The sequence below is a fragment of the Coregonus lavaretus genome (assembly GCF_964263955.1).
Source record: "Coregonus lavaretus genome assembly, chromosome: 7".
Taxonomy (NCBI): Eukaryota; Metazoa; Chordata; class Actinopteri; order Salmoniformes; family Salmonidae; genus Coregonus; species Coregonus lavaretus.
Window position 1 is genome coordinate 47,500,176 of NC_139994.1, and position 26,738 is coordinate 47,526,913.

The 26,738-nt window shown below is 42.2% G+C and overlaps 2 protein-coding genes across 2 annotated transcripts in view; one reads left to right on the top strand and one right to left on the bottom strand.

Annotated features, from left to right (window-relative positions):
- Positions 1–5,411: 5,411 nt before the first annotated feature.
- LOC311132182 (myeloid-associated differentiation marker homolog) lies at positions 5,412–18,337 on the top strand. The gene is made up of 2 exons (XM_084165401.1): positions 5,412–5,467; positions 16,898–18,337. The coding sequence occupies exon 2, from the start codon at positions 17,044–17,046 to the stop codon at positions 17,893–17,895; it is 852 nt and encodes a 283-aa protein (XP_084021527.1). The 5' UTR covers positions 5,412–5,467; positions 16,898–17,043; the 3' UTR covers positions 17,896–18,337.
- Positions 18,338–23,312: 4,975 nt separating this feature from the next.
- LOC311132687 (alpha-actinin-3-like) overlaps positions 23,313–26,738 on the bottom strand; it is a gene marked incomplete at both ends in the record, with an annotated part of 30,941 nt that continues 27,515 nt past the window's right edge. Inside the window, 6 exon segments of the mRNA XM_084165955.1 lie at positions 23,313–23,394; positions 23,831–23,907; positions 24,040–24,198; positions 24,679–24,744; positions 25,078–25,224; positions 26,046–26,225. Of these exon segments, the coding sequence (XP_084022081.1) occupies positions 23,313–23,394; positions 23,831–23,907; positions 24,040–24,198; positions 24,679–24,744; positions 25,078–25,224; positions 26,046–26,225 (711 nt within the window).

The window sequence follows — 26,738 nt, forward strand, 5'->3', positions numbered from 1 at the left end:
GTGGCGACCCTTCATTTTTTGTGTGCCTGTTTTGCATGTTATTTTGGCATTAATACGTGTCACATATCAGTTTGCAAACAATGTAAAAAAAAAAAAAAAAATATCATTGAGTTAATAAAGCCGCATACAAACATGGTCTCGTTTTTGCTTTCTTGAGTAAGGCAGCTCCAAAATGCAGGTGTTTCAGCCTAGCTCAGTGCTTTTGTGGTGGTGTGGCAGCCAGCGGAAAATACAGAGTGTAGGGGTTGGTAATATTCTCTACTTGCGCCGTGATTGGCTCAGTGTTCTGTCACTCATGGGGACACTACGTCACCGCAATATATACAGGGAGAGATAAAACATTCAAGTGTTGCCATAGATTTTGGGTGCTGCCATAGATTTACTTTAGAAGTGCCCATCCAACAAGGCTCAAGGTCATTGGCCACAGATAAAATGAGGTCAAATCACATTATATCTACAGTAGCTTTGATTGGACTGATCATGTCAACATCATACTTTCAAAATCTTAGCAAGCAAGCTAGACAAGCAGTCATCATCAGGAATCAGGTCGACAATCTACTGACAAATCCTTGTCATATGAAGAGAAATGATAGATAAAACATATCGGTGCTCATCTGCCATTGGACATAAACATTACACAACAAGTTGGAAATCGCAAATTCAGCAATGACTGGTTTGGAAGGAATCAGTGGCTAACTGCAAGCTTTGCAAAGCAATTACTAGGCTGCTATTCAGTGGAGAGGGTGTGTGGTCCAAGTCTGTGTTTAAGGGTCTCTTTTCCAAGCTTAAAAGGATAAACATTCACATGCAACACCATGGGCCAGAAAAGGTTGAATACATTGGCCATGCTGTCAATCCAGCACGACTTCTGCTGCGTTCAAAACAACTGGAAACTCGGAACTGGGAAATCTCAGACTTCAGTGAGTTCAAGACAACTGGGAACTCTGAAAAAAAAAACTAGCTCTGACTGGGAAAATAAGTTTTGAAAGGTCATCCAACTCGGAATTTCAAGTTGGGAATTCGGGCCTCTTTCTAGAAATCCGACCTGAAGATCACTGACGTCATCATGATTCAACCTTGTTTTTTTTCAGAGTTCCCAGTTGTCTTGACAGCACCATAAATCCAGAGAAAGACAGACTTTGATGACAAAGTTTGATGACAAAATGTGCCCACAAGAAGGACCGCCACGCCACCTTCCTGTTCAAGTGAGCACAGCACAACATGGTGAGTCCAAAAATGTATTGTATGCTGCTGCATAAATGATTTAATATGCCAGGGAGATATGTATACGTATACTGTAGCTAATAATGTAATACTAAGTGTATGTTAGTAGCCCATGTGCCTCACCCTAATAATTTGGTCCCTTTCCCTCTCATAATTTAGCCTACTGTTCTGACTTGGTGGTGCACGTGTAGCTCAGTTGGTAGAGCATGGCGTTTGCAACACCAGGATTGTGTGTTCGATTCCCACGGGGGGCCAGTATGATTTTTTTTTTTTATGCATTCACTAACTGTAAGTTGCTCTGGATAAGAGCATCTGCTAAATGACTAAAATGTAAATGTAAAATGTAGCCTATAGCCTGTTTTAGATAAAAATTTAAACATGGAATATTGTAAGAGCTTTCATTGTCTGCTTATATGACCCCTTTATTTATCCTACAGTTCTGACTTCGTGTACAGGGAGAATACTGTAAGAACGGCCTTTGTTCTGAATTTTGTCATTGTACATTTCAAAAGTGCTAGGGTAAATAGTTATATTGACTTCGTCCATCTTAGCTCGCTCATTAATGTCTTAATCGAAATTACGGCTTGCCTCTTATCTTGGTGGTCCTCTGTAGCTCAGCTGGTAGAGCACGGCGCTTGTAACGCTAAGGTAGTGGGTTCGATCCCCGGGACCACCCATACACAAAAAAAAAAAAAAAAAAAAAAATGTATGCACGCATGACTGTAAGTCGCTTTGGATAAAAGCGTCTGCTAAATGGCATATTATTATTATTATTATTATTATTATTATTATTATTATTATTATTATTATTATTATTATCTTGCTCATCGTTCCCTTATGCCATAGTTTGTCCATCTCAATTGTCAGTAGAAACCACATTTGTTTAAGGAAGTCAGCCATATCAGCTATGATTTTTAAAAAGGCAGTAAATGAGGCTGAATTAACTGTTTTGCTCCCAGACAAGGCTCCGCTGATAGCCAGGTGTAGTGGTGGTAAGGATTCACTCCACTTTGAAAAGAAGGTTGACGACATCCGATCCTCGTTTGTTAAGTCTAATGACACTGCTGGTCCTGCTCACACTGCCCTACCCTATGCTTTGACTTCTTTCTCCCCTCTCTCTCCAGATAAAATCTTGCGACTAGTGACTGCAGGCCGCCCAACAACCTGCCCGCTTGACCCCATCCCCTCCTCTCTTCTCCAGACCATCTCCGGTGACCTTCTCCCCTACCTCACCTCGCTGATCAACTCATCCTTGACCGCTGGCTATGTCCATTCCGTCTTCAAGAGAGCGAGAGTTGCACCCCTTCTCAAAAAACCAACACTCGATCCCACTGATGTCAACAACTACAGACCAGTATCCCTTCTTTCTTTTCTTTCCAAAACTATTGAGCGTGCCGTCTTTAGCCAACTCTCTTGCTATCTCTCTCAGAATGACCTTCTTGATCCAAACCAGTCAGGTTTCAGGACTGGTCATTCAACTGAGACTGCTCTTCTCTGTGTCACGGAGGCTCTCCGCACTGCTAAAGCTAACTCTCTCTCCTCTGCTCTTGTCCTTCTAGACCTGTCTGCTGCCTTTGATACTGTGAACCATCAGATCCTCCTCTCCACCCTCTCCGAGCTGGGCATCTCCGGCGCGGCTCACTCCTGGATTGCGTCCTACCTGACCGGTCGCTCCTACCAAGTGGCGTGGCGAGAAGCTGTCTCCGCACCACGTGCTCTCACCACTGGTGTCCCCCAGGGCTCAGTTCTAGGCCCTCTCCTTTTCTCCCTATACACCAAGTCACTTGGCTCTGTCATATTCTCACATGGCCTCTCCTATCATTGCTACGCTGACGATACACAACTAATCTTCTCCTTTCCCCCTTCTGATAACCAGGTGGCGAATCGCATCTCTGCATGTCTGGCAGACATATCAGTATGGATGACGGATCACCACCTCAAGCTGAACCCTGGCAAGACGGAGCTGCTCTTCCTCCTGGGGAAGGACTGCCCGTTCCATGATCTCGCCATCACGGTTGACAACTCCGTTGTGTCCTCCTCCCAGAGTGCGAAGAGCCTTGGCGTGACCCTGGACAACACCCTGTCGTTCTCCGCTAACATCAAGGCAGTGACCCGGTCCTGCAGGTTCATGCTCTACAACATTCGGAGAGTACGACCCTGCCTTACACAGGAAGCGGCACAGGTCCTAATCCAGGCACTTGTCATCTCCCGTCTGGATTACTGCAACTCGCTGTTGGCTGGGCTCCCTGCCCGTGCCATTAAACCCCTACAACTCATCCAGAATGCCGCAGCCCGTCTGGTGTTCAACCTTCCCAAGTTCTCTCACGTCACCCCCCTCCTCCGCACACTCCACTGGCTTCCAGTTGAAGCTCGCATCCGTTACAAGACCATGGTGCTTGCCTATGGAGCAGTGAGGGGAACGGCACCTCCGTACCTTCAGGCTCTGATCAGTCCCTACACCCAAATGAGGGCATTGCGTTCATCCACCTCTGGCCTGCTGGCTCCCCTTCCTCTGCGGAAGCATAGTTCCCGCTCAGCCCAGTCAAAACTGTTCGCTGCTCTGGCACCCCAATGGTGGAACAAGCTCCCTCACGACGCCAGGACAGGACATCCTTTTGTAGCAGAATAACATTTGGGGAAATCGGGTCTCTTTATTTTCATTATTATTATTATTATTATTATTATTATTATTATTATTATTATTATTATTATTATCATCATCATTAAATAACCTACCTAAGATGTCATGAGACTTGTAAACTACCGGTACATAGAATTGCAGGAAATTAGCTTCAAAACAACATTTTCCTAAATCCTTCAAATTAAACAAAATCGAGCTGGTGTTGTATTTAATATAGGCTATCTCAATAAACAATAATAATAATAAAAAGGGGGGGGGGGGCGAAATGAGGTAAGGGATCGAGGAAAGGAGGAAAATAAATGGAGCTAGGCAAGGAGGAAAGGAAAGGGAGCAAGGAAATAATTTAGGAAAGAAAAGGAGGAGTTCACATGTATGTGGTAGGGATTAATCACGGCCAGTAGAGAGGAAAGGATCGGAAATAAAGGAGGAAAGGGAGCTAGGAAATGATTAAATTTAACGGGAGCGAGGAAATGAGGAAGGAACTAGGAAAGAAAATGAGTTCGCATGTATGTGGTAGGGATTAACCACGGTCAGTAGATGGCGATAGTATTTGGCTTTAGTGACAGATTCATTTTAGTGACAGGCTGCAGCTGGATACTATTGTTGAAACTTTTGCTGAAACTCTGGAACTGATGGGAACTGTTCCAGCAGACGATGCCTCCCCAAACCCTCAGACAGCTTCCACCACCTCTCCACACACATCTGGGCCAAGTTCATTAGCCAAACGTTGTCGAACGTTGCAGATAGGAAATGCCATCAGTAGAGCCGACATGATTCGTTATTCTCCATGTCCGAACGCATGTTTGTAATAGATAGCCTAACATTATTTCTAACAGTTCCAAAACGTTGTGTCCTGCTGAACCCGCAATTCCAGTTCCAGACGTAACCTACTATAAATGCCCAAATTTGGCGTGGAGTTTGTGAGAAAGTGAGGGGATTCGATTAATCTGGTCCGGGCGCCTGAATAGGTGTATTTTGCACCGAGTGAAAGTTGATTGCATTTGTTTAGGAACCGGGCTGCCACCCGGGCGTGAGCCAGGTGCCCCGTTCAAAGCCCACGATTAAGTCGGCTCAAAACAAAAGTGACGTAATCAAGCACGTGGAGTAATGAGTATGATTCTGTGTTTTCACATGCAAAGGTGATTGCGTTTGATAAACCCTTTATTTGCCTTCCCAATGAAAACTAGTTTGAAAATTCAAATATATATTTTATGGGACAGATATGTGTATCTTTCTGGACTATGCACCATGCTGCCTTGCTGACTGTTCGATTTGAGAAGGGCGCTAGACCGGCCATAGCCCGGTGCCCCGCGTTCAGCATAATCGAATCCGCCCAGTTCTTCTCTGAGCTACAGGTAACTGCCAAAATAAAGGAAACATCAACATAAAGCGTCATAATTGGGCATTGGGCCACCACGAGCCAGACAGCTTCAATGCACCTTGGCATAGATTCTACAAGTGTCTGGAACTCTATTGCCTAATTTATTCAAGTGTTTCCATTATTTTGGCAGTTACTGGTAGGCGTAGTGGTTGCGAGCGTAAAAGTGCGCGCCCCGGCTCCAAAACGGTAACAGGAAGGAAGAAGACCATGCGAGATCAGAGGTAAGAATAACTGTTCATCTTCATTATAATGCTATTTCTATTCAAGTGAAGTCTAGACGAGAAAGAAGGTTCAGAAAGTACCGTTACTTTCTATTTTTAGTCCAATGAGAATGCCTCAGATACCATAGCATTAATCTACTTGGGTGCGGTCTGTCTGGCCACAGCCCTGTTGCTTGTGCACTCACTCACTCAATCCCTCAATCACTATCACTCACTCACTCACTCACTCATTCACTCACTCATTCACTCACTCACTATTGATGATCTGTATGTGTTGGGGATACCATCAACAAGTCTGGTCATGCTTTGATGAACTTGAGATAAAGATAATTCCTATTATAAATATTTTCTCCCCATGTGTTTTAGTTTGAACATCCTGCCAATATTAGAATAATTTAATCTAAATTCTAAATAAAACATTCATGGGGAATTTCTCTCTGGCATAGAAGTAAACAATAAAAGCAGCACTCTCCTGCTAAGAATATTGCAAAACGTCCTTTTCAAGAGAGAGAGAGAGACTCGAGCTTGTACCACACCTATTATTACATCCACCACATCCTCCTAACCCCCATTTCACCTCCGTTTGGTTTAGTTTTGTTCCCCCAACCTCTAGATATGAGTAACTAGGCCCCCATCTAATAGAGAAATTGAATATGGTATTGACACTATGGGCCAGTTTCCCAGACACAGATTCATCCTAGTCCTGGACTCGTCTAGGAGTAGCATTGGTCAAATCTGGGTCCAGTAAACAAGCCCAAGGTTTGTTTAACCCAGTTTTATATCACAAACTTGTCATTTCCATGTGGACTAGGTCTACGGTACAGTAGGCTAGCAGTATCTGGGCCCCTGTAGATCTGAGACATAGACATTAGTTCAGCTTCCTGTAAATCCCCCTCGGCCAGAGAGGAAGGGAGGCTCTTTAAAGCTCTCATCTGGCTAATAGACTCAGTAAAGAGGCACTTAAAGTAACACAGCCTTCAGGAAGCCAGGTTTAGAGCTAGACACACTGAAGAGGAAGTCAATGTGTTACTGACAAGCATATGATGAGGATGACTGTGAAGTTTCAGTTTACCTTGCATTCAGAGTCGACGGCCGCGTCCATAGGGCTCTGGTCAAAAGTAGTGCACTATGTAGAGAATAGGGTGCCATTTGGGACACATCATGTCTGAAGTCTTAGGAACTTAGCTTTGGCCCAAAGAAAAGGGATGGTGCTGTGTGACTGACAGTGAACACCAATGCCAATAGAGGGCGTCGAAGTCAAGGAAGAAATGCCTTAGTCTGAATTCAAGGACTTTTTATTTCCTCATTACTGTGTGCATACTCCCTAGCCTAGTACAAGTCACAGCTAGAATAGCTTTTTCTCTTTCACTGTCATCTCTCTTAGTGTGAGGATAAGTGGGTCACACTTTATTTGGATAGTCCGGATAATCCATCTGTAGATGCTCTACAGATGGTCATACTGTACTATAATAATAATATGCCATTTAGCAGACGCTTTTATCCAAAGCGACTTACAGTCATGTGTGCATACATTTTTACGTATGGGTGGTCCCGGGAATCGAACCCACTACCCTGGTGTTACAAGCGCCATGCTCTACCAATTGAGCTACAGAGGACCACACTATCAACAGCATCTGTTGATAAGCAACTGCTTGCTGCTAAGGTTAGTTTTAGAGAAGGGTTATTTTTATTTATTTCACCTTTATTTTATTTAACCAGGTAAGCCAGGTTAGGGTAACCAGGTTAGGCTAAGGGTTGAGGTTAGGGCTAGGGTTAGTAGATAGTTAGTTAAAATCTTTCTGATAGACTATAGATAGTCGATCTGTAGATGCTCTACAGACTATCCAAATAAAGTGTTACCGATAAGTGTAGCCTACTGTAGGAGTAGAACATGTGACCAGGAGGGGGGATGTGGTACTCAATTAGTAGGCCTAACAACCATAAGGAGCTGGGTTGAACTCATTTGTGCACACCGTGTCAAAATTCATTTGTGCACACCGTAGCAAAATATTTTGCAGCATAGCGAAAGGTTTTGCACTGGTCAGGGGTATATTCATTCCGTCGATGCAAAACGTTTCTTAAACGGAAGCAAACGGAATGAAACGGGGAGGGACTTACCTAAATTTGTCTAATAGAATCTATATATACAGTGGGGGGAAAAAGTATTTAGTCAGCCACCAATTGTGCAAGTTCTCCCACTTAAAAAGATGAGAGAGGCCTGTAATTTTCATCATAGGTACACGTCAACTATGACAGACAAATTGAGAAGAAAAAAATCCAGAAAATCACATTGCAGGATTTTTAATGAATTTATTTGCAAATTATGGTGGAAAATAAGTATTTGGTCACCTACAAACAAGCAAGATTTCTGGCTCTCACAGACCTGTATCTTCTTCTTTAAGAGGCTCCTCTGTCCTCCACTCATTACCTGTATTAACGGCACCTGTTTGAACTTGTTATCAGTATAAAAGACACCTGTCCACAACCTCAAACAGTCACACTCCAAACTCCACTATGGCCAAGACCAAAGAGCTTTCAAAGGACACCAGAAACAAAATTGTAGACCTGCACCAGGCTGGGAAGACTGAATCTGCAATAGGTAAGCAGTTTGGTTTGAAGAAATCAAATGTGGGAGCAATTATTAGGAAATGGAAGACATACAAGACCACTGATAATCTCCCTCGATCTGGGGCTCCACGCAAGATCTCACCCCGTGGGGTCAAAATGATCACAAGAACGGTGAGCAAAAATCCCAGAACCACACGGGGGGACCTAGTGAATGACCTGCAGAGAGCTGGGACCAAAGTAACAAAGCCTACCATCAGTAACACACTACGCCGCCAGGGACTCAAATCCTGCATTGCAGACGTGTCCCCCTGCTTAAGCCAGTACATGTCCAGGCCCGTCTGAAGTTTGCTAGAGTGCATTTGGATGATCCAGAAGAGGATTGGGAGAATGTCATATGGTCAGATCAAACCAAAATATAACTTTTTGGTAAAAACTCAACTTGTCGTGTTTGGAGGACAAAGAATGCTGAGTTGCATCCAAAGAACACCATACCTACTGTGAAGCATGGGGGTGGAAAAATCATGCTTTGGGGCTGTTTTTCTGCAAAGGGACCAGGACGACTGATCTGTGTAAAGGAAAGAATGAATGGGGCCATGTATCGTGAGATTTTGAGTGAAAACCTCCTTCCATCAGCAAGGGCATTGAAGATGAAACGTGGCTGGGTCTTTCAGCATGACAATGATCCCAAACACACCGAAGGAGTGGCTTCGTAAGAAGCATTTCAAGGTCCTGGAGTGGCCTAGCCAGTCTCCAGATCTCAACCCCATAGAAAATCTTTGGAGGGAGTTGAAAGTCAGTGTTGCCCAGCGACAGCCCCAAAACATCACTGCTCTAGAGGAGATCTGCATGGAGGAATGGACCAAAATACCAGCAACAGTGTGTGAAAACCTTGTGAAGACTTACAGAAAACATTTGACCTGTGTCATTGCCAACAAAGGGTATATAACAAAGTATTGAGAAACGTTTGTTATTGACCAAATACTTATTTTCCACCATAATTTGCAAATAAATTCATAAAAAATCCTACAATGTGATTTTCTGGATTTTTTTTCCTCATTTAGTCTGTTATAGTTGACGTGTACCTATGATGAAAATGACAGGCCTCTCTCATCTTTTTAAGTGGGAGAACTTGCACAATTGGTGGCTGACTAAATACTTTTTTTCCCCACTGTATGTATATATATATATATATATATATATATATATATTAAAACATACAATCTACCTGCAGTGAAGCCGCTCAACATGTACATTACATTCAGTCATCTAGCAGACACTCCCATCCAGAGTGACCCACAGGAGCAACCAGGGTCAAGCGCCCTGCCCAAGGGCACGTCGACAGATCTCCCACCAAGTCAAGTTGGGGACCCAAACCAGCGACCTATCGGCCATCGGCCCAAGCTCCCAACCGCCAGGCTCTGCAATGCTTGTTTGAAAAAGAGAGATACTTTGAACAAGGTTTCATTTTCAATTAATCGAAAATGAGACATGGCAATCTGCACAAAGGCGATTTTTAAACATAGGATGAGCTTTTCTTAGTAATCTACTTGAGGACCATTTTGGGTTCAAGTAAAACTTTTGGATAAGTGAAGCTTTTAGAGAGAGGTGTAGTGCTTTTAGATGTAATAATCTCAGCCTTTCCATGGCTGCAGGAGCTTGTCTATTTTTACTAGTTTTCTATTGAAATTCATTGTGGAGAGCTCATTTATATATTTTGTGATATGAATACCAAGTATGTCTACTTCACCGTCAGCCATTTTATAGGTAAACTGCAGGGTAATGTAAAAGTTGTGTTTTTAAAGATCCAATACTTAATATGGTACACGTAAAGTGCAACATGTAAAGTGTTGGTCCCATGTTACACAAAAAATGTATGCACGCACGACTGTAAGTCGCTTTGGATAAAAGCGTCTGCTAAATGGCATATTATTATTATTATTATTATGTTTCATGACCTGAAATAAAAGATCCCTGAAATGTCCCATACATAAAAAAAAGCTTATTTCTCTCAATTTCATTTTACATTTACATTTTAGTCATTTAGCAGACGCTCTTATCCAGAGCGACTTACAGTTAGTGAGTTAGCAATTTCTTTGCACAAATTTGTTCACATCCCTGTTAGTGAGCATTTCTCCTTTGCAAAGATAATCCATCCAACTGACAGGTGTGGCATATCAAGAAAATGATTAAACAGCATGATCATTACACAGGTGCACCTTGTGCTGGGGACAATAAAAGGCCACTCTAAAATGTGCAGTTTTGTCACACAACACAATGCCACAGATGTCTCAAGTTCTGAGGGAGCGTGCAATTGGCATGCTGACTGCAGGAATGTCCACCAGAGCTGTTGCCAGATAATTTAATGTTAATTTCTCTACCATAAGTCGTTTTAGAGAATTTGGCAGTACGTCCAACCGGCCTCACAACCGCAGAACACGTGTAACCACGCACCCCAGGACCTCCACATCTGGCGTCTTCACCTGCGGGATCGTCTGAGGGGGGAGGGGGTGCTAAGGAGTATTTTCTGTCTGTAATAAAGCCCTTTTGTGGGGATAAACTCATTCTGATTGGCTGAGCCTTGCTCCCCAGCGGGTGGGCCTGGCTCCTAAGTGGGTAGGCCTATGCCCTTCCAGGCCCACCCATGGCTGCACCCCTTCCCATTCATGTGAAATCCATAGATTAGGGCCTAAGGAATTTATTCCATTGACTGATTTCCTTATATGAATTGTAACTCAGTAAAATCTTTGAAATTGTTGCATGTTGCATTTTTGTTCAGTGTAGGTTTTAGTCCAGAGAGGCCAGAAGAGTTATCTTCAATGAGACATTGCAGGGATCTAGCTTGCGGACTAAATATAAAACTTGACAGTTCAAAACTCTCTGAGAAGCAGCCGCTATTTACTATTTTACACCTGGGGTTGTTAGACATTACTTTTACCCATTGAATAAGAAACTCACCGAAATGGAAAAAATCCAGGTCCAATTCAGTCTTACTTTATCAAAGGCCTTTTCAAAATCCACTATGAATACCAGGCCTGACTTCGTAGATGTTTCATATTGTTCTATTATTTCTAGTAGTTGTCGTATATTATCTCCAATGTATCGTCCATGTAAAAAACCTGTCTGATCAGGATGAACAATACCTGGTAAAAACCTTTTTAATTCTGAGTGCTATGCAATTCGCTAGTATTTTTGCATCACAACATTGAAGTGTAAGAGGCCTCCAGTTTTTTAGATGGACTGGATCTTTATTTTTTTGCCATCTGGGTCCTGTTTTAATAATAGTGAATTCAGACCTTCCTGCTGAGTACCTGACAGACTACCATTTCTATAGGAGTAGTTAAAACAAGCTATTAGTAGAATATTGAGTACATAAAAAAAGGCTTGATATACCTCTACCGGTATGCCATCAAGCGCTGGGCATACCAGACTGAAATGATTTAATAGCCTTAAAAAGTTATTCCTCTGTAATTTGGCCTTCGCACTGATCTTTTTGTGCATTTGTTCATTTTAATTTTTTATTTGGAAAGAATTCCTTACAGTAATCGTCTTTCAGAGGGTGAGGATGAGACTGAAAAGAAAACATCTGCTTAAAATATTTAGCTTCCTCTTTTGAAATATCATTCAGAGAATTATGGATGACTGCATCTGTAGTAATGAGTTTCTACTAATCATTTCTGGTAGCGTTCCTGTGTTGAAGATTCAGGAAGAATTTGGTGCATATTTCTCTATATTCCATCCAGTTTGCTTTATTTTTGTAATAGATTACATTAGATCTTTGTTGAATAAGTTTCTCCACTTTTTTTTGTTTTTCCTCTGACTTGTTTTGTATCTCTGCAGTACTGATTTTTTTTGCTATCTACCTGTACTATTAGTTCCTGTATTTCCCTTGTTAGTCTTGTCTCTTTAGACAGAAACTGCTTTTTTTTACTAATGAATATTGAAGTGAATGACCTCTGAAGGTACGTTTAAAGGTATCCCAAACAATAAGGGGATTTGCTGAACCTACTACAGTTGAAGTCGGAAGTTTACATACACCTTAGCCAAATACATTTAAACTCAGTTTTTCACAATTCCTGACATTTAATCCTAGTAAAAATTCCCTGTCTTAGGTCAGTTAGGATCGCCACTTTATTTTAAGAATGTGAAATGTCCGAATAATAGTAGAGAGAATGATTTATTTCAGGTTTTATTTCTTTCATCACATTCACAGTGGGTCAGAAGTTTACATACACTCAATTAGTATTTGGTAGCATTGCCTTTAAATTGTTTAACTTGGGTCAAAGGTGTCGGGTAGCCTTCCACAAGCTTCCCACAATAAGTTGGGTGAATTTTGGCCCATTCCTCCTGACAGAGCTGGTGTAACTGAGTCAGGTTTGTGGGCCTCCTTGCTTGCACACGCTTTTTCAGTTCTGCCCACACATTTTCTATAGGATTGGCGGTCAGGGCTTTGTGATGGCCACTCCAATACCTTGACTTTGTTGTCCTTAAGCCATTTTGCCACAACTTTGGAAGTATGCTTGGGGTCATTGTCCATTTGGAAGACCCATTTGCGACCAAGCTTTTAACTTCCTGACTGATGTCTTGAGCTATTGCTTCAATATATCCACATAATTTTCCTTCCTCGTGATGCCATCTATTTTGTGAAGTGCACCAGTCCCTCCTGCAGCAAAGCACCCCCACAGCATGATGCTGCCACCCCCATGTTTCACGGTTGGGATGGTGTTCTCCGGCTTGCAAGCCTTCCCCTTTTTCCTCCAAACATAACGATGGTCATTATGGCCAAACAGTTCTATTTTTGTTTAATCAGACCAGAGGACATTTCTCCAAAAAGTATGATCTTTGTCCCCATGTGCAGTTGCAAACCGTAGTCTGGCTTTTTTATGGCGGTTTTGGAGCAGTGGCTTCTTCCTTGCTGAGCGGCCTTTCAGGTTATGTCGATATAGGACTCGTTTTACTGTGGATATAGATACTTTTGTACCTGTTTCCTCCAGCATCTTCACAAGGTCCTTTGCTGTTGTTATGGGATTGATTTGCCCGTTTCACACCAAAGTACAATCATCTCTAGGAGACAGAACACGCGTTCCTTCCTGAGCGGTATGAAGGCTGCGTGGTCCCATGGTGTTTATACTTGCATACTATTGTTTGTACAGATGAACGTGGTACCTTCAGGCATTTGGAAATTGCTCCCAATGATGAACCAATTTTTTTCAGAGGTCTTGGCTGATTTCTTTTGATTTTCCCATGATGTCAAGCAAAGACGCACTGAGTTTGAAGGTAGGCCTTGAAATACATCCACAGGTACACCTCCAATTGACTCAAATGTCAATTAGCCTATCAGAAGCTTCTAAAGCCATGACATCATTTTCTGGAATTTTCCAAGCTGTTTAAAGGCACAGTCAACTTAGTGTATGTAAACTTCTGACACACTGGAATTGTGATACAGGGAATTATAAGTGAAATAATCTGTCTGTAAACAATTGTTGGAAAAATTACTTGTCATGCACAAAGTAGATGTCCTAACCGACTTGCCAAAACCATAGTTTGTTAACAAGACATTTGTGGAGTGGTTGAAAAACGAGTTTTAATGACTCCAACCTAAGTCCATGTAAACTTCTGACTTCAACTGTATATTGTACTGGAAATATGCAGTTATAAATGATTTTGTCTTAGTTAAGAATAAACTGTCCTCCAGTAGACTTTGATTACATTTTCAATATCCCCGTCCACGTGGAGATTCTGTAAGAGTTATGTGAAGGCCAATTAGATAATGGACCGATCGCATTCTGTCTCCTATCAATACTTGTTTAACCTTTGATGCAAGAGAGAAAGAGACAAGAAAGTAGTCAAGATGACTAGCTTGATCAAGTCTCCTCCATGTATATCTCACTAGGTTTTTTTCTAGTCTCCAAATATCCACTATTTCTAATGTGTCCATAATATTTGTGATTTCCGTAAGGGCACGGTGATGATAGTTTGTAGATTGATTTTCCTTTACGGTCCATTGAGGTACTTAACACTGTGTTATACTCTTTCACCATAAGGATTTGATCGTTTGTTGCCTGTAAGTTCAGTAGGTTGGTATAAATATTTCCGAAAAAGTATGGATCATCCTGATTTGGACCATTTTGATTAATGAGCCAAATCAATTTTTCATCCACTTTCATATTCAATATTGTCCACCTTCCTTGCGGATCATTCCTGACTGTTTGCACATTCGGATCGACATTTTTGTTAATTAATATCATCACAACTTTTGAGTTCCTTTGTCCATGACAGAAAATAATTTCACTGCCCCATTTCTTTTTAAACGCAACTTCATCTAAAGATGTAGAGGGAGTTTCCTGTAAACAGTATATGTTATTTTCCTTTTCTTTTAGCCAAAAATAGAGATTTCAAACGTCTGATGTTTAGAATTCAAGAAACAGGTTATAACAATATGCACAAAGCAACTGGTGTTTTCATGTTGTTCGCTTTTTAATTAATTTTTTTTGCCTGTTTGCCTGTGAGCCAATGCCACAGATGTTAGAAAATTGAGTCAGGATATTATGTGTGTAGTAGATCTGAGTAGGTTGATGCGTGTAATATTGGGTGTGATTTAGTGAGAGTGTGTATGATGTCTGGGTAAGAGGAAGACTATAATGTGTGATGTCCAAATAAATAATAACCCAGCTAATTTGCATGGTTGAGTGTCTATGTGTGTAACATGAAGTGAGTATAGCCTTAATATTCAGGATGATAATTGTAATCCATATCGTATCCATATACAGTGGGGGGGAAAAGTATTTAGTCAGCCACCAATTGTGCAAGTTCTCCCACTTAAAAAGATGAGAGAGGCCTGTAATTTTCATCATAGGTACACGTCAACTATGACAGACAAAATGAGAATTTTTTTTCCAGAAAATCACATTGTAGGGTTTTTAATGAATTTATTTGTAAATTATGGTGGAAAATAAGTATTTGGTCAATAACAAAAGTGACTCAATACTTTGTTATATACCCTTTGTTGGCAATGACACAGGTCAAACGTTTTCTGTAAGTCTTCACAAGGTTTTCACACACTGTTGCTGGTATTTTGGCCCATTCCTCCATGCAGATCTCCTCTAGAGCAGTGATGTTTTGGGGCTGTCGCTGGGCAACACAGACTTTCAACTCCCTCCAAAGATGTTCTATGGGGTTGAGATCTAGGCCACTCCAGGACCTTGAAATGCTTCTTGCGAAGCCACTCCTTCGTTGCCCGGGCGGTGTGTTTGGGATAATTGTCATGCTGAAAGACCCAGCCACGTTTCATCTTCAATGCCCTTGCTGATGGAAGGAGGTTTTCACTCAAAATCTCACGATACATGGCCCCATTCATTCTTTCCTTTACACGGATCAGTCGTCCTGGTCCCTTTGCAGAAAAACAGCCCCAAAGCATGATGTTTCCACCCCCATGCTTCACAGTAGGTATGGTGTTCTTTGGATTCAACTCAGCATTCTTTGTCCTCCAAACACGACGAGTTGAGTTTTTACCAAAAAGTTATATTTTGATTTCATCTGACCATATGACATTCTCCCAATCCTCTTCTGGATCATCCAAATGCACTCTAGCAATCTTCAGACTGGCCTGGACATGTACTGGCTTAAGCAGGGGGACACGTCTGGCACTGCAGGATTTGAGTCCCTGGCGGCGTAGTGTGTTACTGATGGTAGGCTTTGTTACTTTGGTCCCAGCTCTCTGCAGGTCATTCACTAGGTCCCCCCGTGTGGTTCTGGGATTTTTGCTCACCGTTCTTGTGATCATTTTGACCCCACGGGGTGAGATCTTGCGTGGAGCCCCAGATCGAGGGAGATTATCAGTGGTCTTGTATGTCTTCCATTTCCTAATAATTGCGCCCACAGTTGATTTCTTCAAACCAAGCTGCTTACCTATTGCAGATTCAGTCTTCCCAGCCTGGTGCAGGTCTACAATTTTGTTTCTGGTGTCCTTTGACAGCTCTTTGGTCTTGGCCATAGTGGAGTTTGGAGTGTGACTGTTTGAAGTTGTGGACAGGTGTCTTTTATACTGATAACAAGTTCAAACAGGTGCCATTAATACAGGTAACGAGTGGAGGACAGAGGAGCCTCTTAAAGAAGAGGTTACAGGTCTGTTAGAGCCAGAAATCTTGCTTGTTTGTAGGTGACCAAATACTTATTTTCCACCATAATTTGCAAATACATTCATTAAAAATCCTACAATGTGATTTTCTGGAGAAAAAAAATCTCAATTTGTCTGTCATAGTTGACGTGTACCTATGATGAAAATTACAGGCCTCTCTCATCTTTTTAAGTGGGAGAACTTGCACAATTGGTGGCTGACTAAATACTTTTTTCCCCCACTGTAATTCATACTAATAGAAATAGAAGTTGTAAAAGTTTTGCAACTGTTTGGGGAATGTATAGACCCCAGATGCATGGCATGTACATGACAGCAGCAAAATGTTTTACAACAAAAAATAAATAATACAAACGTGTTTCTTATTGGACAAGTTCGAGTAGTCCCGCCCTGTTTCAGCCTGTTTGCTCGGTTTCTTCATAGTGAATACAAAGCTCTCATGCATTTAAACTTAGAACTGAGAGTTAAGCCATGTTGATGTAATGTTTGTATTTAGACTAGGAAAGCATGTAATCAGGCATCTCTCTGGGGAGGGAGGGGACATGTAGAGAACAAGTGACTGGGAACCATTTTCAAGAACTGCTCTCATGTATGTAGAACTGAGAGTCATGTTAATGGTTTCAGTTTCACAATTTCACAATGGTTTCATTGTTTATTTTTCTAAATAATTTGGGATGTTCTGTGATTAGCCTGGCCCCTAAATCTTGCTTTGTTTCTCTATCTCCTTGCAGAATCCTGGATGAGAACAGGACATGTTCTGAGCCTCTCAGATACAACTAAAAGACTCTGAACAAGTGAACTACTACTGTGTTCCAGCTGTATTACAGTACATATACCCCACTCCCCTGTATAACTTAACTGTATAACACCTCCCACCATGCCACTGATAGTGCTGCCCACCTCCCAGCTGCTGTGGGTGCGTGTGGCTGCCCTGTTGTTCTCCTGCGTGGCCTTCAGTGTGGTGGCCCACGGGGCCTCCCTCTCCCACGGGTTAGCAGACTGGTGTGTGTTCTGCTGGGCCTTCAGCTTCTCCGGGACCCTGCTGGTACTGCTGGTGGAGCACTTTGGCCTCCAGGCCCGAGCCCCCGTCTCCTGGAACAACTTCCCCATCACCATGGCCTGCTACGCCACCCTGCTCTGCCTCTCCGCCTCCATCATCTTCCCCGTCTACTTCCTCAAGGGCCAGCAGAACCACGGGGAGCTCCGGGACAGACGCATCGCCGCCACTGTCTTCTCCTGCCTGGCCACCGTGGCCTACCTGTGGGAGGTGACCCTGAAGCGGGCACGGCCGGGTGAGGTCACAGGCTACATGGCCACAGCTCCAGGCCTGCTCAAGGTGTGCCAGACCTTCGTGGCCTGCATCATCTTCATACTGGTCAGCGACCCTGTATCGTACGAACATCACCCAGCGCTCAAGTGGTGCATGGCGGTCTACTGTATCTGTTTCATCCTGTCGGCGGCCGTGGTGGTGCTGTGTGTCGGGGAGTGTACCGGCTGCCTCCCGTTCCCCTTCGCACGCTTCCTGTCAGCCTACGGCCTGCTGGCTGTTGTCATGTACCTGACCGCCACCATTATCTGGCCAGTGTTCCAGTTCGACAAGAGTTACAGCCACACCCAAACCAAGCAGCAGCCCACACTGGTGACGGTTGCAGTTCTCACCGCTCTCAACTTCCTGCTCTACCTGGCCGACCTGGCGTACTCTGCACGCCTGGTGTTTGTCAGTGTGTGAGAGAGGAGGGAGGAGGTGAAGAGGGGAGAGAGGAGCGGGATGTGGGACAAAAACTACTGTGTAAAATTAATTCAGTTGTGAAAGTATTTCTGCATTGCCTTTATCTTCCCAAAGCAAATGAAAAGACAGTTATTTCTCTTTATTGTATTATGTGGGCTACATTTGGGCTGATACAAAACAGGTAAAACGAAAAAATGCTGCAATGTGAATAGAAATGTCACCGATGTATTTCAAACTTGCCGCTTGGCATCACCCTGCAGCAGAGTTTATCACAGTAGCAATGTAACGTTGCAACAGCACAGGCATTTTGAAAATAAATGTTTGAACCAACGTATCTGTGTAATCTGATCAGCCTGTCGGAGAGCCAGAGTGCCTGGTTGAAGTGCTCTGCTAATGTGCACTGTGACTGTATTTCTTCTATAAATAAACGCTGTGTTTTATATTATAGTTTCTTGAGTGTTTATTCTAAATTACAAACTACAGTGAGCTCCAAAAGTATTGGGACAGTGACAATTTTGTTGTTGTTTTGGCTCTGTACTGAAATGATACAATGACTATGAGGTTAAAGTGCAGACTGTCATCTTTCATTTGAGGGTATTTTCATCCATATCGGGTGAACTTCTTGTACATTGTCCCCCCATTTTAGGGGACCAAAAGTATTGGGACAAATTCACTTGTGTATTAAAGTAGTCAAAAGTGTAGTATTTGGTCCCATAGTCCTAGCACGCAATGATAACTTCAAGCTTGTGACTCTACAAACTTGTTGGATGCATTTGCTGTTTGTTTTGGCTGTGTTTCAGATTATTTTGTGCCCAATAGAAATGAATGGTAGATAATGTATTGTGTCATTTTGGAGTCACTTTTATTGTAAATAAGAATATAATATGTTTCTGAACACTTCTACATTAATGTGGATGCTAACATGATTACTGATAATCCTGAATGAATCGTGAATTATGATGAGTGAGAAAGTTACAGAGGCATAAATATCATACCCCCCAAAAAATGCTAACCCCTGTTATTGTAATGGTGAGAGGTTAGCATGTCTAGGGGGTATGATATTTGTGCGTCTGTAACTCTATCAGTCATTGTTATTCACGATTCATTCAGGACTATCCATAATCATGGTAGCATTGCATCATTTCAAATCTAAAGTGCTGGAGTGCAGAGGCCAAAAAAGAAAAGGGGTCCCAATACTTTTGGAGCTCACTGTATGTGTGAGTCTCAGTAGCCTTGTCATCATGTAGGGTGGGTATCTTGTTTAGTACTGTAAGTAATCACTGTTATCATTATTTATTGCTTGCTGTTTTTTTTTAGCATTTAGTCATGTAGTTTAGTTGATTTGTACAGTTTTTGTTAATCAACTTAATCACTTCTTGTCATAGATGACACAGAGATCATTTAGAGATCTTTCTGATTATACATGTACTGTATATAACTATATACATAATATGCACAGTATATCCATTAAAAGCAATTCATACTTTCAGAATGACAGGCGTGAGGCAGACCTAGAATGTTAATTATTTAACTACTGATCCCTCATCCACATGTGAGATAAAAAATCCTGAACTGAAATGCTTTCATCCTGTTGCTTATCTTTCTGTCTAACCCATAAGAGTCTAAGCCCTGTCTAAGCCAGGGGTGGGGGGGTCTTCTAAGCTATATGGAATCGTTTTAAGAAGGTCATACCAAGAATCATTTAGCTATTTGACTTAGAATTTTAAGACCCATTGAAGTATAATAAAAATTATATAAACATTTTTGAGACATTTTTATTTGGCCTTACTGCTATTAGCCCATACAAACGTATTGCATAACAGATTCACTACATGGAACAACAGATAGTCCCCCCAAAAAAGTTTGAAGTGTTCTGAAGTTCCGAAGTGTCTGTCCTATATCTGAGAGATATAAGAAAGATCAGGATTTTTTTTAAACATGTATTTAACCCCTTATTTTTTAGAACTAAACAGTGTTCATATACAATTGAAGTCGGAAGTTTACATACACTTAGGTTGGAGTCATTAAAACTTGTTTTTCAACCACTCCACAAGTTTCTTGTTAACAAACTATAGTTTTGGCAAGTCGTTAAGGACATCTACTTTGTGCATGACACAAGTAATTTTTCCAACAATTGTTTACAGACAGATTATTTCACTTATAATTCACTGTATCACAATTCCAGTGGGTCAGAAATTTACATACACTAAGTTGACTGTGCCTTTAAACAGCTTGGAAAATTCATGGCTTTAGAAGCTTCTGATAGGCTAATTGACATCATTTGAGTCAATTGGAGGTGTATTTGTGGATGTATTTCAAGGCCTACCTTCAAACTCAGTGCCTCTTTGCTTGACATCATGGGAAAATCAAAATAAATCAGCCAAAACCTCAGAAAAAGTCTGGTTCATACTTGGGAGCAATTTCCAAACGCCTGAAGGTACCACGTTCATCTGTACAAACAATAGCACGCAAGTATAAACACCATGGGACCACGCAGCCGTCCTACCGCTCAGGAAGGAGACGCGTTCTGTCTCCTAGAGATGAACGTACTTTGGTGCGAAAAGTGAAAATCAATCCCAGAACAACAGCAAAGGACCTTGTGAAGATGCTGGAGGAAACAGGTACAAAAGTATATATATCCACAGTAAAACAAGTCCTATATCGACATAACCTGAAAGGCCACTCAGCAAGGATGAAGCCACTGCCACTTCACAAAATAGATGGCATCATGAGGAAGGAAAATTATGTGGATATATATATATCAATATCTCAAGACATCAGTCAGGAAGTTAAAGCTTGGTCGCAAATGGGTCTTCCAAATGGACAATGACCCCAAGCATACTTCCAAAGTTGGGCCAAAATGGCTTAAGGACAGCAAAGTCAAGGTATTGGAGTGGCCATCACAAAGCCCTGACCTCAATCCTATAGAAAATGTGTGGGCAGAACTGAAAAAGCGTGTGCAAGCAAGGAGGCCTACAAACCTGACTCAGTTACACCAGCTCTGTCAGGAGGAATGGGCCAAAATTCACCCAACTTATTGTGGGAAGCTTGTGGAAGGAATGTTTATGCTACATAAGTCGTAGTAGTCTTAGTCACATTACAGTTACATTAAAGACGTTTTACAATTCTTTCTTGTATTTATTTAATATTTAATTAACCAGGAACTGTTCTGGACATTTTGGTTTACTTCTGAACAGTTGCAACTGATTTTACTTCAACAGTATCGCCACTCCCTTTATGGTGATTGATGGGAAATAAAAACACAACACAAAACTTCATATAGTAATATAGTTTTCCTTTTTTATTTATTCCAAGGTGTGTCTTTAACTTTGATGAATTGTGTAGAAGCGAGCTCTTGTAGTGGGTGATAGAATAGAGAGAGGAGGAGGGAGGAGGGGAGGGGAGGAGGGGGAGGGGGGAGGGGAGGAGGAGGAGATAATAGAGAAGACAGAAGAGAAAGAATTCATGCACAGGGGAGTTACTAGTACTGGCTCTATCCTAAATGACACCCTATTCCCTCCGTAGTGCACTTGGCTACTTCGGACCAGGTCAAAAGTAGTGGACTACATAGGGAATTGGGTGTAGATTTGAGAATTGCCCACTGTCATTAGAATACCCTTGCTCACTTCATGGCGGACATTCTCAGGTTCTGTTTTAAGCATTTGTCATGTTCCAGGCCGACTACATTGCAAATGATTGTGTGCCACCTCATCAACTGTGCAGTCAGGCATCAGATTGCTATATCATATGATGTGGTTAGCTGATATGTTTAACACCGATCCAGGCGTTGTGAGATATGGCAGCCGTCTGCGGTGTAGTCAGCCTGGAACGCAGCCATCCTCTTATTGAACTGGACCACAACCTAAAAGCTCACTTACATAGATAGTTAGGCCATACTGGGTCTTGTCCAAAATGGCACCCTATAACTTTTGTAGTGCACTACTTTTGACTAGAGCCTATGGGGAATAGGGTGCCATTTTGGACGAAGCCTGGGCATACCTTTGTTTCACCATACCTGGACATATTCCTTTATCTGGAGAACTTTACCTGATGTCCTCTCTCTCTCTCTCTCTCTCTCTCTCTCTCTTTCACTACCCAACACCTCTATCTGTCTCTCACTCCTCTGACAACGCACAGCAAGCAGACAACCTCAACATGGTTTCATAGGACATGATACGAAATATAATATCTAAAATATAATATCTAATATATTTTATATGATTCTATTGGTGTAGTAATCTCACTGGTACAGACGATGGAGTGGTGATAGAGGGATGGAGGGATGAGGAGGAGAGAGGTGACCGACACACGTCTTTCTGGCCATAACAGTTATTACACTCCTTTATCTTCGTATCCTCCAATCAAAATGAGCCTTCCTGTCAGCATCCTCACCTTATTCTCCAATCAAAATGAGCCTTCCTGTCAGCATCCTCACCCTATCCTCCAATCAAAATGAGCCTTCCTGTCAGCATCCTCACCCTATCCTCCAATCAAAATGAGCCTTCCTGTCAGCATCCTCACCCTATCCTCCTATCAAAATTAGCCTTCCTGTCAGTGTCCTCACCCCTCTAAACAAGTTGATCGGAGATCAGGGGTTAACTACCTTTTACCCACAATTCACCACTCACTCAGGTTGCTCTCTCTTGCTTCTCTCTCCTGATGGCACCCTATAATCCCTGAAATACTAAATGACAACGTTATGAAAATGTTGGGACAACATTACAAGTTTCTATGGAAAGAGAAGGGTGTTTGTATGGGGATGAAGAGCTGCTATAAAGGGTTTGGGGTGTAGGGGGGAGATTCAAACATTCAACATGGACAGCATTTCTACTATAAACAGAGCATGCATCTGCATCAATACACAACCAACCAACCAATATTTTTTCATCATTTTCTTTTAAACCCTTCCAAAAAATATATATATTTTAATATTCTTTGAGGAGGTGAGGTGTAGTGCTGGGGGCTTTGCTCAGAAACTCTGCTAGTGTGAAACTCTTTTTCTTTTGTCCTTTCTTTGTTTTTTTCATGACCCAACTCTGTCTGGTCAATCATACTAAAAGAAAGTTAATGTGAAACAGATTATCGTGTGACACCAGGTATTCTGGCTCATCAGGCACTTGTTGCAGTACGGATGACAGTATGGATGATACAGGGATGAGAGTTAAACATTAGAAATCCAGCCAGACCTTAACAGGACATGGGTCTCTGAGATTTGATCTGAGCAAAGCCTCCCGCTCTCTCTTCCTCTCTGGGCAGTGTGGACAACATGGGGGAGGATGGAGGAAGGAGTGGGGAATGGGAAAAGAGGAGAGGAGAAGGTGTATCTAAATCTCTCTCTGTACAGGGGGGAGAGGAAGGAGGGAAGAAAGAACAGGAGGAGGAGGAGGAGGAGGAGGAGGAATAGGAGGAGAGGGGGTTTACAAGTCGCTCTCGCCATAGAGTGCGCTGGAGAAGGAGATGTAGTCGAGGGCTCCGGGTGAGCCGTCTGCTCCAATGTACCTGGTCACAGAGATACATTATATTACTAGAGTGGCCTGTGTCCCTGGTCATAGAGATACATTATATTACTAGAGTGGCCTGTGTCCCTGGTCATAGAGATACATTATATTACTAGAGTGGCCTGTGTCCCTGGTCATAGAGATACATTATATTACTAGAGTGGCCTGTGTCCCTGGTCATAGAGATACATTATATTACTAGAGTGGCCTGTGTCCCTGGTCATAGAGATACATTATATTACTAGAGTGGCCTGTGTCCCTGGTCATAGAGATACATTATATTACTAGAGTGGCCTGTGTCCCTGGTCATAGGGATACATTATATTACTAGAGTGGCCTGTGTCGTAGCCACACACTTGTATAGGTTACACAGTTGTACATGTGTGAAACAGGACAAATATAAGCACCCCCTATTTGACCTTTGTAATTCTGTGTACCTGGTCATGCGGCTGATGCAGTACTCAGCCTGCTCTGCGGGCAGCTCTCTGCGCAGCTCGTCAACCGTGATGTAGGCCTGGAAGAGAGGAAGTATATATTTATTTCATTTCTATGTATTTATTTCATTGTATTTACTAGGTTGTCCCACAGGTGTGAAAATACCTATTTTTCAAGGGAGATCTGGCCCTATTAAAATGTTCTAGCTCACCTTGTCGGAGGCCAGGATCTTAAAGGAAGCCATGACCTGGTCAGCGGTGTCTGTCTCGGCCGTCTCACGGGTCATGAAGTCAATGAAGGCCTGGAAGGTGACCACGCCTGTGTTGTTGGAATCCACCAAGGTCATGATGCGGGCAAACTCCACCTCACCCTATTGGACAACGAGTTACAGTAGATTAGAACACCTCACCCTATTGGACAACATGTTAAAGTAGATTAGAACACCTCACCCTATTGGACAACATGTTACAGTAGATTAGAACACCTCACCCTATTGGACAACATGTTACAGTAGATTAGAACACCTCACCCTATTGGACAACATGTTAAAGTAGATTAGAACACCTCACCCTATTGGACAACATGTTACAGTAGATTAGAACACCTCACCCTATTGGACAACATGTTACAGTAGATTAGAACACCTCACCCTATTGGACAACATGTTACAGTAGATTAGAACACTTTCATATCATTGTTGAGGAGAACATGTTTTGAAACCTTTAGTATAAAAACGGATGCCATTTATACTATAACTGTATACAACCAGATAGAGCACAGTCATTTTGTATAAAGGGACTGAGAAGAAATGAATGTGAGGTCACTTCCTGTTGGTAGCTAGGCTACTCACCAGATCGTAACCCATGGAGATGAGACAGGCACGGAAGTCGTCGGGGTCCATCATGCCGTTTCTCTTCTGCAAAGAGAGAGGGAGAACACAAGCATCAGTTTTTATGATTGGACATATGATCAATGACCAATGCAATGATCAACGATTATGTGAACATTACACGCTAGAGATACACTATCCCTCAGTAAGGAGGAACAACTACGATGGGAAGAAATCACTAAATATTCCAAATTCACACTTACAGTCAGTGCATTCAACTAAGGTAGGTAAAAACAACCACATATCAGAATCATTGCAAGTAAAACCTTCTTCAAAATAACCGCTATCTGCAAAATCTGAGCCAGGAAGAGAAAAGACAAGTGCAAGAAACGCAAGTACAAGAACCGTTTTTTTCTTTACCCTGTCAAAGTGGTTGAAGGAGGCTCTGAACTCGTTAAGCTGCTCCTGGCTGATGCCCTTGGCGTCGCGGGTCAGAATCTGGTTCTCCACCTCGTTGATGGTGCGGGCGATGGTGGTCAGGAGCTGCTCCCAGCCCACACGGATATGCTGCAGAAAGAGAGAGGGAACGAGGGAGCGGAGAGAAAGACAGAGAGACAGATAGAGAGAGAGAAAGAAACAGAGGACTCACTTGTATAGTAAATAAGAATGGAATATGTTTCTGAACACTTCTACATTAATGTGGATGCTACCATGATTACGGAAAATCATGAATAAATCGTGAATAATGATGAGAGGGAAAGTTACAGAGGCATAAATATTTTTTAAAAATGCTAACCTTCCCTGATATTGGTCTATGGTGAGAGGTTAGCATTTTATTACCATTCATTTCTATTGAGCACAACATAATCCGAAACACAACCAAAACAAACTGCAAATGCTTCCAACACATTTGTAGAGTCACAAGCTTGACGTAATAATTGCGCGCTAGGAATATGGGACCAAATACTAAACTTTTGACTACTTTAATACACTATAAGTGACACCTTATGACACCTTCAAATTGGGAACTAGATACATAAAGTGCACTAATATCTAAATGGTAAAACTGATCTGTAGGAAAATACCCTCAAATAAAAGGCAACATTCTGTACTGTCGCCTCATATGAAACATTTTATCTCAAATCTAAAATGCTGAAGTATAGAGCCAAATTAAAAGTTTTAGCTTCACTGTCCAAATAAATACGTAGGGGAGTATATGATACTTAACCTAGGTCTAGAATATAAGATACTTTACCTCCATGGTGTAGTTGTGTGTTTGTTGTGTAGTTGTGTGCTGTGTAGTTGGTGTTTTTGTTATGTAGTCTTGCGTTGTGTAGTTGGTGTTTTTGTTGTGTAGTCGTGCGTTGTGTAGTTGTGAGTTGTGTTACCTCCATAGTGTAGTTGGTGTGTTTGTTGTCAAAGATGAGGGACTCCTGGCTGAGCTGGTGGTCTCCCTCCAGTTTGTCAATGTTACACTTGTAATTGATAATGTTCTGTTCATACTGCTTCAGGTTGTTCATCTGTTCCTCTAGAGAACCGGCAATGTCCACAGACACATGACCAATCTCCTATAGAGGGAGAGGGGGGGAGAGGGGGAGAGAGGGAGAGAGGGAGGAGAAAAGGAGCTGATGAGAACTGAGAAGTGTGTATGGATGAGAGTTCAGGGTTCCGTATTCATAAAGCGTCAAAGAGTGCTGATCTAGGATCAGGTCTAGGATCTAGGATCAGTTCCATTCATTATAATCTAAAAGGCAAAAGTGATCCTAAATCAGCTCTCCTACTCTTGAGACTCTTTTTGAATAAGGACCCAGAAGTATAGGAACAGTAGATGTTGTGAACCCCTGCATGTTTGGGGTTAGGGGACCCTGTAGCAGCTTAGCCTGGGTACCAGTCTGTTTGTGCTAACATTTCACTTCTTGACACTCTTTGTCATACCAAACATGGCATAATGACATGGAGTACAGTGGAATGTTAGCACAAAACAGGTCTGGATTTCAGGCTAGTAGGACCCTGTAGCACTAGCTCATTTTTAATATCAAGGAATAGTTCACATTCTCTGGTCATAGGAGTAACAACATGAA

Bases quoted from the DNA above. Each gene is read 5' to 3' on its own strand.
- LOC311132182 (XM_084165401.1), top strand. From the start codon at position 17,044: ATGCCACTGATAGTGCTGCCCACCTCCCAGCTGCTGTGGGTGCGTGTG.